Raw genomic sequence first — 17,806 nt, forward strand, 5'->3', positions numbered from 1 at the left:
GTCTTTGACATGCTGGTGGAGGGCTGGGATGGCTTTTCTCGCAATGAAGTGTCAACTGGGTAGGTCATAGCGTGGTACTGCGTAGGCCATCAGGGCTTTGAAAGCTTCGCTTTCAACCAACTGGTAGGGCATCATCTCTAACGAGATTAGTCTAGCAATGTGTGCGTTCAAACCCTATGTACGCTGATGAGAGGATGAGTACTTCCTTTTATTAAAGAGAGTCTCTTGTAGGATGAGCTGGACTGGAGAGCTGCATATGGTGGAACTAGCGGGGGGTGGGGGGTATTGGACATGGCAGATTGAGAGAGGGTTGGTGATGGTATTCTTGATGTTGGCCTACTGTACATACAGTGTTTCCTACCAAGAACCTTGTGATTCTATGATTGCTTTGGCCTTGCGATGATACCTCCACATTTGCTGTTGGTGGTGTCCTAACCGGTGGGCTTACAGTGAGGTAAGCAATGTAGCATTGCTGACTACCATCATTCTGAGTGGGTGCACCAACGGTACGGGACATTTGGTAGTTAGTCCAGGCGTGCAAGTGCAGGCTGGTTAAATGTCTACGCATGCACGTTGTATTTAAATTTTGGACATTCTTCCCTCTGCTAAAGGTCTTTGAGCATTTCTTACAGATCACTTTGCACTGATCTTTTGGATCTTGGTTAAAAAATTCCCACACTGCACTCTTCCTACTATAGAATACCTTTGTAGGCATTGCACGCTGTTCTCCTTTCACCGGATGGCCACGCTGTCCTAAAAGTGTTTTTGGTTTTGGCAAACCTTTTTGGCCACATACGGGCCTGCCAGATGGTACCTGTTGCGATGTTGATGCCTTCTGCGGCTCCTCCTCCTCCGCTTCAGAGCTACTGCCAGCGGCACCCTGTTCCCCCAATGGCTGCCAATCTGGGTCAACAACTGGGTCATCTATCACCTCCTCTTCAATGTCATGTGCACCTTCCTCTGTGTCACCGTGTAAGGTGCTATAGCGTTCAGAACGGGGCACCATAGTCTCATCAGAGTCAGATTCTGGCTCAGTACACTGCGAGGCAATATAGTGATCTGAGTCAATAGAACAGCATAATAATCTAGCTGTGGCTGTGGATCTGTGCACTCCATGTCCGATTCATCTTGTAATGGGCTGTTAACTATTTCCCTTTCTAACTCTGGCACGGTATGTGTGAAGAGCTCCATGGAGTAAACTGTAGTTTCGCCTGCCGCATCCTTCACTTTTGCTTTGCGTGAAGGACACAAGGAAGCGACTTGTTCCTGACCGGGAGCATCCACTGACGACTCGCTGCTTTTATATTTCGAACTTTCTGAAGAGGAGGCGAAAGAGCTAGAGGCTGAGTCAGCAAGGAAAGCCAAAACTTTTCCTGCTGCTCCAGCTGTAAAAGCGGTTTTCCTACTCCCAGATAAGGGAGCCTTCGAGGCCTTGTGTAGCCAGATGATGACGCTGGCTCAACACCTCCAGCCTTAGGTGCTATTTTGCTTTTCCCAGTACCACCATATGCTCCACCACCACCACCACCATCAGTACCAGCTGGCAACGACCACCCACGGCCTCTTCCACCTGACTTCCTCATTTTTTGGGAAAATCTAACCAAAATAACAACCGTTATATGGTACTGTAAAACAAGGTAGAAGGTGTATATAAACTTGTTGGTAATTTAAATCTCCCTTTTTTGGGGGGGAGACTGCAGCAAAAAACAGGCCCTGTGTATTACACTACACAATGTAAGTGGCAGAACGTGGATGGCAGATATACAACAAACAGAACTGACGTATATAAACTTGTTGGTAATTGAAATCTCCCTTTTTTGGGGGGGAGACTGCAGCAAAAAAACAGGCCCTGTGTATTACACTACACAATGCAAGTGGCAGAACGTGGCTGGCAGATATATCAAAAAATACAAGGGTTGTAGTACAATTTCAATCTCCCTAAAATGATCTCACAACAAGTATGGCAGCAATAAAAAGGACTGCTGCACAGAAAAGTGTGGACAAAGAAACAAGAGAACTGTGCAGAAAGGAGCAACAGGATTTTTGCTTTTAAAAAAGCATTTGGTTTGCACAGCGGCGTACAAACAGCAATGCAGCTATCAGGGAGCCTTATAGGGCAGCCTAATAAGCTACAGCGCTGATGCACCAAAATATAAACGCCACTGTCCCTGCAAAGAAAAGGTGGTGTTGGACAGTGGAAATCGCTACAGCACAAGCAGTTTTGACGTTAATCTTCCCTCCCTAACTATATCCCTTCTTCTGATGAAGCTGCAGCAACCTCTCCCTATGCTAAGATCGGCAGAAGTAAGATGGCAGTCGGCGTGAACGCCCCTTTATAGCCCCTGTGTCGCCGCAGAAAGCAAGCCAATCACTGTAATGCCCTTCTCTAAGATGGTGGGGACTGAGACCTATGTCATCATGCTGCCCACACTCTGCGTCTTCCTTCATTGGATGAGAAATGGCGCTGAAATCGTCATACGAAATGCGACTTTGGTGCGAAGATCGCCGACCTCATGGCCGATCCCACACTAGGATCGGGTCGGGTTTCACCAAACCCCACTTTGCCGAAAGTCGGCGATTTTTGAAAATGTCCGACCCGTTTCGCTCAACCCTATTGGGGTTTTCTATGCATATAGAACATAGCTTTTTCACCCACGTAGCGGGTAGTTCTACAGAGCAGATCGGACATACTCTGTGTCTGGATTTTGCTGTACACTTCTTCCCCTAAGAACACACAATAAACCCTATTTAGAAGATGAACTTTCATGGAGCTCACTTACCCTCCTACTGTAATGGGGATACCGGTTCTGACATAGGAGTTGCTCCCTCAACTTGAACCGCTACTGGTCTTTCGGATCCACTGGAGCCTCTGCTGCGCTGGGATCCTGAACTGCGATGCTGGGAAGAGGTATCTTGCTGCTGTCGCCGCTGCTGGTGGTGGCGCTGTAGCTGCTGGCTGTGCTTTTTTGGAGGGGACTGCAGAGCTTCCTCTGCTGTTGCTCCTTCTCACTCATGGTGAAAAAAATCGAGCACCGGCCTTTCCACTAGCTGCTTCTTATCTTCCTCCAAGCGGGAGGCACGCCGCTGCACCAATTACCCAGTGCGCCGCCCTGGAAATAACCTCCGCACCATCGCACTATGGATTTCCCAGAGATGCAATGCAGCCAGCGCGTGCGCACGCTGTTCACTTTGCCGGCACCCGGCCTCCAGGAGGGAGCGTTGGAAGCGCTGGTGCAGCCGCTGATGCTCCACTGAAGTTGCGGCGCTTCCTGCAGGTCACCTCCGCCACCATCGTCCTGTGCCATAGGTGGACTGGCGGTATGGTACCAGGTGGCCGCAGCCACCTATTACCGGCCATTTGTATTTTAGGGAGAGGCAGACTGGTATCCTGCTTCACTGCCTCTCCCCTCTGCACATGCACAGGGTCCATTAACCCCGGAATCGTGGCCTTCGGGGAGGAAGAAACCACCATGCCCGAGGCAGGACCCCCCGCTGCCTAGAACCAGCCAGAAGGACCCCCGACATCCCACGACAAATCAGGTATGCTGTAGGTTCCCCGTCAGGGACAAGAAACCGAACTGATGTGGGAGAGAGGTACCGCCTTTTTCACCTGTAGGTTTCCTGTCCCTGAGGGCGGATCCCTCTCTCCGTGGTGCCGTCATGGGGGAAAGAGAAAATTATTTCACATTAATGTGCAGATTAAAACAAATATAATATTTAGGGTAGTGTTGTTACACCTGTCAAAGTCCACAGGCTTAAAACACGACATCTGACGCCTTTCACACGTCTGTGTTTCCAGTATATGTGGCATCCCTTTTCACACATACACATGTACACCCATTATAATCTATGGGGCTGCATACCTGTTCGTGTTTTTACAAGCCCCATCTGCATCTGTCCATATGAACCACATGAATACACAACAAATGACATCCTAAACATGTGGGGAGAGGATAACTAAATATAGGGTCCAACAATGGAACGAAATAATATTCCCCACCACTAATATGGACGTAGGCAGGACAAGCTGCAACATTACACTGAGACAAAACCAAAAAGCACCAACAACAGCTTTTATGTCCAAAATAGCAAGTAGTACTTTATTAAAGATAATAAGATAAAAACAAGTAAAGGGGGAACATGGGGGAACATGCAACAGTGCAGCACAGAACGTGCCCACTAAGAGCCGTGGACGGCATATCTCAATAATATAAATGGACAATGCATAGGTGAAGTAAACATGTCACAGCGTAGCCAAATATATAGCCATAGTCGGCTTATTCAGATGACATAAGGATATAGGGCATATTGTAATATAGCATGTAAACTGACGTAAAAACATACCCAGGTATATGTGCCCGTCACCACGCCGTACACCGCTGACCCCGACGCGCGTTTCGGTTATATAAACCTTCCTCAGGGGGCGTGCCGAGAGTCCACATGTGCCGTCTTATATAGTGGGAATGTACCCGCACCAACCGGAAGTAAAAAACCACGCTGCAATAGCAACAGGCCCAGAGCCCACAGCGATGTAGCGCCGGAAGTAGGGGGGCGTCGCCAGCACGTCGTTATAGCAACGACCATATCAGCACATCATGACGCTACCGCGTCCACTAAGAACTTGAGGGACGCTCACACCTCGGAAGTAAGGAAACGTTGCCATGACAGCAACCGCAGCGTGCAGGTACGTCACCACCCGGTCAGCTGACGCCGGAGCACATGGGGCCCCACGTGACCAAGCCACAGACCGACCTCAGGGGGCGGAGCACCTGCACCACAGTGCGTCCATGGCAAAAGACGCAGGGATGGGCAAAATGGCAGTAGCGGTATAAGTAATTACAGGACGAACAGTGGAAAGAACTAATATATACAAATACCGAATGTAGGACAACATGTAACGATTGATAAATAGACCATTACAGATAACAATATAAATACAATGGATAACGAACGGACGGAAGCTGGGATCTAAGCTCAATATACATGAGTAACAGAACAGCAACGAAGATCCATATATACTCCAGACAGTAGCACATAGTATATCAAACAACAGTGTTAAATATATATGGGACCTTAAATCAGAGATAACAGTATGAAGAATGTCACCACATATTGCGCATATAAACAAATATAATGTCCAGACGTAGAAATGGTCCCTCAAGAAAATGACAATAGTTGATCCAAGCGAAATCCGCCGTCGTGTCCAATGTCATCATCAACTCAACGGTAAAACTTCAGGCATGAGCCCACAAACGGTATAGCAATACTAAAAAGGAAACACACTTGTTAAAAACAAAATAAAAGAAAAAAGGCAACGTAGCACAACACTATAAACATGGCAGGTGCGCAGAGGCAGGGCGACTACAAAAAGGGGGCAAAGGAAAGGTTCTCGTTGAGTCCATGGGGATGGACTGTCTTTAAGGTCCATATCCAACGCGACTCCATCATACCCAGCCGTTTAGATAATTGGCCCCCCGAATATTAATCCGGAGGGTATCAATACCACGAACCCGCAGTAATGAGCCATCACAATCATGAAGTGATTTAAAATGTCGTGGCAATGTCTTGAGGGTGGAAGTGTCCGCCTGCGCAGCCGCCGCCTGGATGCCCAGGACGTGCTCCCTAACACGGACTTTCAGCTGGCGGGTTGTCAGACCAACGTAAATTAAGCCGCAAGGGCAAGTAGCATAATAGATAACATATCTTGTAATACAAGTTATACGCTGTCTGATATCAAAAGTTCTCTTGCCGCTGGAGTCCGTGAAGGTAGCACTCTGATCGATATTAGGGCAGGCGACACATCTGCCGCAGGGGACACAACCACCCCCAGCAGAGCCACCATCCAAAAATGTAGATACATGTGGTCCCACATAATGGCTCCTAGTCAGATGGTCTCGAAGATTTTTAGAACGACGAAAGGTGATTGATGGTTTATCAGGGAGGAATCTACTAATTATGGGGTCTACCCTGAGAATAGGCCATGCTTTCTCAAGAGCAGACCTCACCCTACCAGCTTGAGAGCTAAAGGTGGTAATGAACCTCACCTGATCGCCACGACGTCCAGTATCTGATCTATTCCCATACAACAATTGATGGCGCGAGGTGTGTTTGGCCCTGTGGTACGCTTTTTTGATTATTCTACTACTGTACCCACGGGCCAAAAAACGTTCCCTTAGATCTGAAGCTCTTTTCTCAAAATCTACCTCTGTAGAACAAATACGGCGTAGTCTCAGGAACTGTCCAATAGGGACAGACCTGATCATATGGGATGGATGTCCCGAGGACGCATGGAGGAGCGTATTAGTGGCTGTTGCCTTCCTAAAAATGTCCGTCCGAGCCATATCTGCGGTGTCTCTGGAGATAGTAACATCCAAGAAATCAATCGTATCCGGACTCCATGTAAATGTAAGATGAATGTTACGGTCATTGCTGTTAAGCACGGAAACAAATTGCGCAAGGTCGATGGGTGTGCCCTGCCAGACGAAGAAGACATCATCGATGTATCGTGTCCAAAGAGGGACACGATCCACCAACCCCTGTTCGTCGGACAGGAAGAGGTCCCTCTCCCACAACCCCAGGAAGAGACAAGCATACGAAGGCGCAAAAGCAGCCCCCATAGCCGTCCCCTGGAGCTGCAGGTAGAAGGACCCCTTAAACACAAAAAAATTGTGAGTAAGAGTGAACTCCAGTAGTTCCAGCAGAAGGTCCCTCAGACCACGAGATAGTGTAGAGGTCTCAAGATAATACTTAACGGCTGCAATGCCATCACCGTGTCTAATATTTGTGTAGAGGGACTCAACATCTGCTGAAACTAGTAGAGTATCACTACCAAAACACAAACCATCGACCCTGTGCAATAGTTCCCCAGTATCTTTTAGAAAAGAGGGAAGGCTGGAGACCAAGGGTTGGAGGTGGAAATCGATCCATCTATTGATATTCTCAAGGAAGTTTCCCCTGCCAGATACAATCGGCCTGCCGGGCGGCGACGTGGAACTCTTATGTATTTCACCTATGCATTGTCCATTTATATTACTGAGATATGCCATCCACGGCTCTTAGTGGGCACGTTCTGTGCTGCACTGTTGCATGTTCCCCCATGTTTCCCCTTTACTTGTTTTTATCTTATTATCTTTAATAAAGTACTACTTGCTATTTTGGACATAAAAGCTGTTGTTGGTGCTTTTTGGTTTTGTCTCAGTGTAATGTTGCAGCTTGTCCTGCCTACGTCCATATTAGTGGTGGGGAATATTATTTTGTTCCATTGTTGGACCCTATATTTAGTTATCCTCTCCCCACATGTTTAGGATGTCATTTGTTGTGTATTCATTACTGTTCTTTTCTGTGTTATGCACAGGCCTGTTTGATGTCATTATGGACTTTCGAGCCAAAGAACAATCCTGGCTCAACCAGATGGACCAGGTTTTTGGGGGTAGTGGGAATGGTGCGCAGCGGCCGGGCGACTCAATATGGGACGAGGGATTAATGTCCATGAAGACTATGATCTCCAAACGTACCAGGATGTGGTTGAATAGGTCGTTTATGGAAAAATATGTGGAAAATAAGATGATCCCTAGGGGCCTTAGGGTCCGCGTGATTCCATCATACCCAGTGGAGGATGATGATTTTGTAACCAAGTGGGAGGATACCTGCAATGTATGTTCCTTTACCCTTATGCAGCTGCTTATCAACTTGAACACGATTAGCATTGCTGCACTTGATAATCAGATTAGGATTAGGACTATATCGAATGCCTCCATATCATCTGCCAGTGGACATTCTGATATCTCGTCTGTATCTGAGGGCGCAGTGGGTGGACTTGATAGAACTAGATTTCGTGATCATACCTTCCATCCTTATAAAAGATCTGCTGTAGTACCATCTTTTTCCAAGAACAAGGATAATAAGGTGATCAACTTAAGTGGCTATAGTCTGTCTGATGCCGATCTGCGGTTGCTCGGGAGGGGTTTGTCCTTTTCACCTTCATCTAAATTTGATGTTTTCACAGCGGTGAAGGACTTGTATATGTTCGCTAGGTCATTGCTGTTTAAGCGACACTTTTTCAACAATGATTTACATCTACTTTTCCCCACAGAGGAGGAACAAGATGCGCTGAGGATCTTGGAGGAGTTGGCGATCGAACATCTACACGAAGGAGGTAAGGTTCCTCCTTCCATGCGTCCTCACTCTAGGAAGTTTCCCCCTTTGTCATCATGTGCCAACATAGATCTATTTGTCCGGGTGGTGACGGAGGAACTCAACAAAATTCCTGGTTTTATCCCCCATGACAATCTATCGCGGGAGGAGAGATCCAGACTTCGGGTTCTGCGGGATCTGCCTAATGTGGTAGTTAAACCGGCAGACAAAGGTGGCAATGTCGTTCTGTGGCCTACAGTTATGTATGAGAGGGAGGCCTTCTGACAATTAAATAATGCTACATGTTATAAAAAACTGACATATAACCCCCTCTCTGCATACTGTGCCCAGCTGGATAATATCATTAAGCGGGCGCTCCGGAATGACATTGTCACCAAAGAACTGGCTTCAGCACTGATGGTGGCTGAACCCACTATTGCTACCTTATATCTCCTCCCGAAGATACATAAGAGTTCCACGTCGCCGCCCGGCAGGCCGATTGTATCTGGCAGGGGAAACTTCCTTGAGAATATCAATAGATGGATCGATTTCCACCTCCAACCCTTGATCTCCAGCCTTCCCTCTTTTCTAAAAGATACTGGGGAACTATTGCGCAGGGTCGATGGTTTGTGTTTTGGTAGTGATACTCTACTAGTTTCAGCAGATGTTGAGTCCCTCTACACAAATATTAGACACGGTGATGGCATTGCAGCCGTTAAGTATTATCTTGAGACCTCTACACTATCTCGTGGTCTGAGGGACCTTCTGCTGGAACTACTGGAGTTCACTCTTACTCACAATTTTTTTGTGTTTAAGGGGTCCTTCAACCTGCAGCTCCAGGGGACGGCTATGGGGGCTGCTTTTGCGCCTTCGTATGCTTGTCTCTTCCTGGGGTTTTTGGGGAGGGACCTCTTCCTGTCCGACGAACAGGGGTTGGTGGATCGTGTCCCTCTTTGGACGCGATACATCGACGATATCTTCTTCGTCTGGCAGGGCACACCCATCGAACTTGCGCAATTTGTTTACGTGCTTAACAGCAATGACCGTAACATTCATCTTACATTTACATGGAGTCCGGATACGATTGATTTCTTGGATGTTATGATCTCCAGAGACACCGCAGATATGGCTCGGACGGACATTTTTAGGAAGGCAACAGCCACTAATACGCTCCTCCATGCGACCTCGGGACATCCATCCCATATGATCAGGTCTGTCCCTATTGGACAGTTCCTGAGACTACGCCGTATTTGTTCTACAGAGGTAGATTTTGAGAAAAGAGCTTCGGATCTAAGGGAACGTTTTTTGGCCCGTGGGTACAGTAGTAGAATAATCAAAAAAGCGTACCACAGGGCCAAACACACCTCGCGCCATCAATTGTTGTATGGGAATAGATCAGATACTGGACGTCGTGGCGATCAGGTGAGGTTCATTACCACCTTTAGCTCTCAAGCTGGTAGGGTGAGGTCTGCTCTTGAGAAAGCATGGCCTATTCTCAGGGTAGACCCCATAATTAGTAGATTCCTCCCTGATAAACCATCAATCACCTTTCGTCATTCTAAAAATCTTCGAGACCATCTGACTAGGAGCCATTATGTGGGACCACATGTATCTACATTTTTGGATGGTGGCTCTGCTGGGGGTGGTTGTGTCCCCTGCGGCAGATGTGTCGCCTGCCCTAATATCGATCGGAGTGCTACCTTCACAGACTCCAGCGGCAAGAGAACTTTTGATATCAGACAGCGTATAACTTGTATTACAAGATATGTTATCTATTATGCTACTTGCCCTTGCGGCTTAATTTACGTTGGTCTGACAACCCGCCAGCTGAAAGTCCGTGTTAGGGAGCACGTCCTGGGCATCCAGGCGGCGGCTGCGCAGGCGGACACTTCCACCCTCAAGACATTGCCACGACATTTTAAATCATTTCATGATTGTGATGGCTCATTACTGCGGGTTCGTGGTATTGATACCCTCCGGATTAATATTCGGGGGGCCAATTATCTAAACGGCTGGGTATGATGGAGTCGCGTTGGATATGGACCTTAAAGATAGTCCATCCCCATGGACTCAACGAGAACCTTTCCTTTGCCCCCTTTTTGTAGTCGCCCTGCCTCTGCGCACCTGCCATGTTTATAGTGTTGTGCTACGTTGCCTTTTTTCTTTTATTTTGTTTTTAACAAGTGTGTTTCCTTTTTAGTATTGCTATACCGTTTGTGGGCTCATGCCTGAAGTTTTATCGTTGAGTTGATGATGACATTGGACACGACGGCGGATTTCGCTTGGATCAACTATTGTCATTTTCTTGAGGGACCATTTCTACGTCTGGACATTATATTTGTTTATATGCGCAATATGTGGTGACATTCTTCATACTGTTATCTCTGATTTAAGGTCCCATATATATTTAACACTGTTGTTTGATATACTATGTGCTACTGTCTGGAGTATATATGGATCTTCTTTGCTGTTCTGTTACTCATGTATATTGAGCTTAGATCCCAGCTTCCGTCCGTTCGTTATCCATTGTATTTATATTGTTATCTGTAATGGTCTATTTATCAATCGTTACATGTTGTCCTACATTCGGTATTTGTATATATTAGTTCTTTCCACTGTTCGTCCTGTAATTACTTATACCGCTACTGCCATTTTGCCCATCCCTGCGTCTTTTGCCATGGACGCACTGTGGTGCAGGTGCTCCGCCCCCTGAGGTCGGTCTGTGGCTTGGTCACGTGGGGCCCCATGTGCTCCGGCGTCAGCTGACCGGGTGGTGACGTACCTGCACGCTGCGGTTGCTGTCATGGCAACGTTTCCTTACTTCCGAGGTGTGAGCGTCCCTCAAGTTCTTAGTGGACGCGGTAGCGTCATGATGTGCTGATATGGTCGTTGCTATAACGACGTGCTGGCGACGCCCCCCTACTTCCGGCGCTACATCGCTGTGGGCTCTGGGCCTGTTGCTATTGCAGCGTGGTTTTTTACTTCCGGTTGGTGCGGGTACATTCCCACTATATAAGACGGCACATGTGGACTCTCGGCACGCCCCCTGAGGAAGGTTTATATAACCGAAACGCGCGTCGGGGTCAGCGGTGTACGGCGTGGTGACGGGCACATATACCTGGGTATGTTTTTACGTCAGTTTACATGCTATATTACAATATGCCCTATATCCTTATGTCATCTGAATAAGCCGACTATGGCTATATATTTGGCTACGCTGTGACATGTTTACTTCACCTATGCATTGTCCATTTATATTATTGAGATATGCCGTCCACGGCTCTTAGTGGGCACGTTCTGTGCTGCACTGTTGCATGTTCCCCCATGTTCCCCCTTTACTTGTTTTTATCTTATTATCTTTAATAAAGTACTACTTGCTATTTTGGACATAAAAGCTGTTGTTGGTGCTTTTTGGTTTTGTCTCATATGAACCACATGTAGACATGTCCGTTTTTTAACCGTTGGCATGGATTACACAGACCCATACAAGTCTAATGATCCGTGTACAACAAGTACTGCAAATGGTGTGACATCAATGTGCTGTCTGTGAGACACCTACTGGAATAGAATGTAGTATTGAAAGTACAGATTTTTAAGTGGTGTGAAAAGATAATAGAGATAGTTAGATTGTAGTGCTAAATAAAAAAATTTTATGAAAAAAACGACTTGGAGTCCTCCCTACTTTTTTAAGCCAGTACCGCTCTTCAGACATTCCGAGTCTCATGCTACCCTCTGTGTGACCTGGCGACTGTGAAGAGCGGTAATGTTACTGACATCACCACTATTTAGATTCGATGGGTCTCCAGAGTCTAAATCAGAATCACTAGACTATGACGGGTTCAAAACTCTGAGAGCAAAGGTGAAGCCTCAGAATTAGCATATCTAATGTGATGCGCACTTTCTGGTGCTGGGAAAGCCTAATAACCACAGACCTTCCCAGCCTGATAAAATCAGCTCTCAGCTGTCTGCCTTACGTTTGCTGGTTTCATAAAATAGGGGTTAACCCCACATCGTTTTATCATTTAATTATTTATGTAACATAATAGAAATCATTACTATCTATCTATCTATCTATCTATCTATCTATATATATATATTTATCATTTTTGCACATAATTTAAAAATTTGTCATTTCCATTCTGATGTGACACACTTACATACAGACAGCCCAAAAAAATACCCAGATTGTAAAAATGGACAGTCACACTCATACATTTTATTAACCAGATGTGTGAAGGAGGCCTCAGAGCAACGTGGAAAACCCCACTAGGTCTGGCAGATTCCAGAGGAAAATTCATCCTTTCACCGTTTGTACAGGTATCTGGTTTTACAGCAGGGTCCATTGTATAGATTCCAATAAAGGAATGATGTCTGGAGGAGCAAACCATAGGCATGAGGGGTCGCCACACAGGTTCAACACCAAGATATCACATCAGGGACAAAATCAGAAGGCCAAAAGGTGGCCAAAATGCAAGCTGAAGTCAGGCTACGGGATTTACAAAATAGTAAACAGGAGCAAAGGATCAGAGTGACCAGTCTAGCTGATCTAACTATAACTGACAGCCACAGACTAACAGAAGAGAGCAAATTACATATCAGCTCACTGCAGCAAAACACAGATGAATAGGGTTGGGACAACTAGTTTCAGCAATCTAATGTAAGGTGAACCCGCACCGAAACGTGCGTTGGGGATTAAGGACCGGACAGACTATCCTCTCTATATATGGGTAAATACCGTTGTTAACTTTCCTGCGGCTGCGGCCCTGTTTGTTTGGGTGCTATCCACCACACAGGTTACTTATATCTGGCAGGTTATATGGTGAGGGTGTGCCTTAGAGCAGTAGAGGCCACATGATATGTTATGCTCTATATACAGGCTCCCCTCCCCCCGTTTTCCTGTTCACTTATACAACATATAATATATTCAATCTGTAACTAATCCCCGCTCAGTGTACCGCAGTTTTTTGATACACTTTATCACACTATGTGTGCCCATATGGAGGTATAGTCCTACCGCTCCTTATTATTTGCTGGTATCTGTCCACACACCCATGTTTACTATGCCATTACTGGTTATATTGACTGCTCCGCTGTTCTGTACATACGTTGTATAGTAGTTTTTTGTATGTTTTTAATCTTATATTTAATAAAGATTTTTCAAATTTGTTTCAATAGTGGCATGTCCTTTTGACTCATTTGCTCTCCTGTTGTCCTATATATGTTTTGAGTCGTTTTTGGCCATTGATAGATATGCTACTCAGCGTTTATATGCCATTTTATGCATGGTAATAGATAAATATGTTTTTGGGACTATTCGTGTTCCTAATGTAAGGGACACAGCACTGCCCTTGCTTACTGAGCCAGTGCGCGTGTCCTGAGTTGAGCGGATGGTGCCCAAAGATTCCAGAGGAACAGGACAGCCGCAGTGGGAAAGAGTGTTTCAGGTAAAGAAGACCTGAAGCACGTGACCACAAGGGTAGTGTCAGGGGGCGGAGACAATCCCCAGACTCCGGGGACTAGAGCTTGGGCTAGAGAAGCCCAGGGGAATGCCAGACTAATGCGGGTAAACCTGGAGATGACACAGTACAGACGGAAACAGACAGTGACGATAACAATCCAGGGTCAAAAAGCTCGAGATACCAGAGAGGTATAAGATGGGAAACACAAAGCGGAAGGTCAGGGACAAGCAGATGTCAAAACTGAGAGAGTACAGAATCAGGTAGCAAACTCAGAAACAGGAACGGACCGGGTCATACACAAGCAATCACACACAGGCAGGCAGGATCCTCAGATAATCGGGGATCAGGAACTCAGCTGAGGTCAAAAGTATCACTGACAAGGGACAGAGCCCAAAAGAGGCTATTTAAAGGGAACCTGTTACCCCCCAGGCATTTGTAACTAAAAGAGCCACTTGTGCAGTACTAATGCTGCATTCTGACAAGGTGGCTCTTTTAGTTATTGGTATTGTAACTGCAGAAATAATCCATTTTATAATTTGTCCAAAATAACTTGAATCAGTCCTGGGGGCAGGTTTTTACCCCCCTAATGCAGATGCAGCATTAATCATGCAATCATGCCCTCTTGGTGCCAGGCGCCGCCTCCTCAGAGTTGTTTTCAAATTTCCCAGGGCCTGCGTTGTTATGTTATCCCTTGGGCATGCGCAGTTAGCGCTGCCCATCTTCTGACATCATTTGCAGTCTTGCTGACTGCGCCTGTGCGCGGTTGCGCTGCCCGAGATCCCGCCCCGCAGTGTCTTCTGATTTGTTCACACTGCGGGGCTGGGATTCCTGGGCATTCGCAGTGCATATCTTCGCCTCTCACTCATCTCCCTCCGCCTTCTTCAGACTGCGTAGCGTCAGCTGATCCCTAATCGCCGTGGTGGTGCAAATGATGTCAGAAGATAGGCAGCGCTAACTGCGCATGCCCAAGGGATAACATAACAGCGTAGGCCCTGGGAAATTTGAAAACAATGCTGAGGAGGCGGCACCCGGCGCCAAGAGGGCATGATTGACGGCAGTGCTGCGTCTGCATTGGGGGGGAAAGACCTGCCCCCAGGACTGATTCAAGGTATTTTGGACAAATTACAAAATGGATTATTTCTGCAGTTACAACACCAATAACTAAAAGAGCCACCTTGTCAGAATGCAGCATTAGTGCTGCACAAGGAGGCTCTTTTAGTTACAAATGCCTGGGGGGTGACAAATTCCCTTTAAAACCCTCCCACAGCCAGAGGGAGGTCAACAGCATTAACCCCTGAACCACTACACAAGAACTTCCATACTGACCATGACATCTAAAAGCTAAACTGACACATTCTGAATGCATCCAACAGGAACCATGATATTAGTTCAGCACAGCCTAGTGGCAAAGACAGGACAGGCAGCAGTATGTTCAGACACAGATGGCACACGTTTCTTATAAAATATAAATGTGACTTAGGAAGGATAAAATGATATCCACTGCATATTTTTGCTAACAATATGACTAGAAAACTTCACTATGGCAGCCTGGCCGTATGGCTCGCTCACAAGACTGTATAAATCAGATGAGTGCAATCTGATAAAAATAGTCATTGCTCTTGGACTAATGTCATTCAATGAGGCAGATCAGCGGTTTTTTTTTCTCAACTGTATTCACTGTGAGTAAAATGTTGCAGCATGCTGTAGTTTCACTCCGATGCAATTTCATACAAGTGGGTGTGAGGAAAAAATTGTATGTCATATGGATTATCATTATGGCATCCAATTTTTACTCATACATTGCAATTTTGTAAGGTAGGAAACTGTAAATGGTCCTGTAAAAGATTAATAGCTGCTGCCTAAAAAAAGGATTACATACATACTGCACACGGACAGCAGACAAATGACAAGTGAGAAAAAATCATCCTATGAAATTGGGATGATTTTTATTACGCTCTTGTGACACTCACCTGAAAGCGAGTCTGTCTGCAGTTTTTTCTCTGCAAAACTGCTGATATAGATTGTAGAGCTCAGCTGGAAGTGTACAGCTGTGTAAGGTTATTGTCATTCAAGAGTTCGCAGTCATATAGGGTGACTGCAGACTTTCAACCCAAACCTAGACAATCCTTTTAAGGGTATGTGCACACATAGTTTTGAGCTCTGCGGATTTTTCCACTGCGGATTTGACAAATCCGCAGGAAAAATTCACTGCGGATTACCGCGGATTTACTGCGGTTTTTGTGCGGATTCCACCTGCGGTTTTACACCTGTGGATTCCTATTATGGAGCAGGTGTAAACCGCTGCAGAATCCGCACAAAGAATTGACATGCTACTGAATGTAAACCGCAGCGTTTCCGCGTGTTTTTTTCCGCAGCATGGGCACTGCAGATTGCGTTTTCCATAGGTTCACATTGTACTGTAAACGCATGGAAATCCGCAACGTGTGCACATAGCCTAAGGCTCAACACTTAAAAATCCTTGGTCTTCTAATTGAAAAGAAAAAAACCTTTGCGATGTCATTAATTTAGTTATTAACAAAATCTCATACATACTGAGTGAGCAGCTAATTATAATTAACTTATTATTATTATATTCACATGCATGTCATCTGAATTACTTCATTATATTTTAAATGCTAAAATACACCTACTTTTCCATCACCTGTTAGTAACAATAAAGTTTTGAGAAAAATAGAACTCGTCTTACCTTTTTCTTTGTTGAGCCAACGTATAGAACGTCCGTAATTGTGTGGTTTTAGCAAAAGCTCTTTTAAAAATTGCCATAAATGAATTGGCTGCCCAGAACTGGAGGAGTCGACCTCTGCATCTGCCCAGCACTCTCCAGTAATTCCATTTCCTGCTGAATACAGAAAATAACTCAAAGAAAATATAGGAAAATTATTGTTAAAAGCTCAGCACAGAAACAGTCAGGAGCTTACCTCAAGCTTACCTTAACCTCTTCACACATATGATGTGCAGTTATGCCCTATCTTGCTGCGGTCTCGCATGCCGAGCCCGCATCTTTCCTGATGATGTCTGATAGCACACAGGGGGCAAGTTATTCCATGTGCCCATAGGCACGGTCCTAATGTGATCGCAATGCGTCGATGGGTTTGAGCTACACATAGCAGTTCTGATGCAATGTATAGCACTAGCGATCAGATGATCACAGCTTCAAGTGATTAACAAATAGTGTAAAAATCTAAAAAAAATCTAAAAAAAATAACAAAAGTTCAAATTATTCCCTTTTGCCCCAAATATAAAGCTATAAAAAATACACATATTTGGTAGAGCTACTTTTCGAAAAATTCGATCTATCAAAATATGGAATTAATTAATCCGATCGTCAAACAGCATAATGAGAATAACTGCTGGAATTAAAGTTTTTTTGGCAACTGCAACATTGCAATAAAATGCAATAAGGGGTGATAACGATATTGTACCTACCCCAAAATGGTATCAGCAAAAAGGTCAGTTCATTGCACAAAATATAAGTCCTCATACAGTCCCATATCCCAAAAACGTTATGGGTCTTGAAAATGGCAATAAAAGCACATTTTTATTTTTGAGTGATTTTTTTTTCACTTTCACCACTTAAATGGATAAAAAATTATAAATGTTTATATCTGCATAATCGTACTGGCCTGATCAATCATATTGCTTGGTCAGATTAGTATAGTGAACATGATAAATAAAAAGCCCAAAAAACAATTGTGGAATTGCACTTGAAATTTTTTACCCACTTTCCAGTGCATCACATGATAGACTGATTGGTGTTATTTAAAAACACAACTTGCCTCACAAAAAAACAAGCCATAACTCTGGCTAGTTACTTCTCATGGACAATCCATGAGACGGTAGAGTCAAGGAGTCTGGGTCAAAAGCAGAGATGTACGTCAAAGGGGCAACACAAAGAAATAGTCAAAGAAAGTTTGAGGTCAGGCAACTGAAATCAGAGTATATCACAAATGAATAGTCAAAAGCAAAGTCCGAGATAAGGCAACAGAGATCAGAGTCAGGGCTTGTTTTCACTTGCGAGGAAGACGTCCGTGTCTCGCATGTGGAAACAAAGCTCTGGCGCCAGCACTCCAGAGCAGAGCGTGCAGCTCCATGTGTTGCTATGCGGCCGGAGTGCTGGCGCCAGAGCTTCGTTTCCACATGCGAGACATGGACGTGTTCCTCGCAAGTGAAAACAAGCCCTAACAAACCACTGA

The 17,806-nt window shown here is 45.4% G+C and overlaps 1 protein-coding gene across 8 annotated transcripts in view; it reads right to left on the reverse strand.

Moving 5' to 3' along the window:
* SPDEF (SAM pointed domain containing ETS transcription factor) overlaps positions 1-17,806 on the reverse strand; it is a 1,047,406-nt gene that overhangs the window by 482,474 nt on the left and 547,126 nt on the right. For 5 of the 8 annotated variants that reach the window (XM_069756552.1, XM_069756553.1, XM_069756556.1 and 2 more), the window contains exon 5: positions 16,300-16,452. In XM_069756552.1, the coding sequence (XP_069612653.1) occupies positions 16,300-16,452 (153 nt within the window). Of the gene's footprint in view, positions 1-4,086; positions 5,267-16,299; positions 16,453-17,806 lie in introns of those variants that run through there. The other 3 variants (XM_069756555.1, XM_069756554.1, XM_069756557.1) reach the window with 2 other exon arrangements.

Source organism: Ranitomeya imitator, chromosome 3, assembly GCF_032444005.1.
Source record: "Ranitomeya imitator isolate aRanImi1 chromosome 3, aRanImi1.pri, whole genome shotgun sequence".
Classification (NCBI taxonomy): Eukaryota; Metazoa; Chordata; class Amphibia; order Anura; family Dendrobatidae; genus Ranitomeya; species Ranitomeya imitator.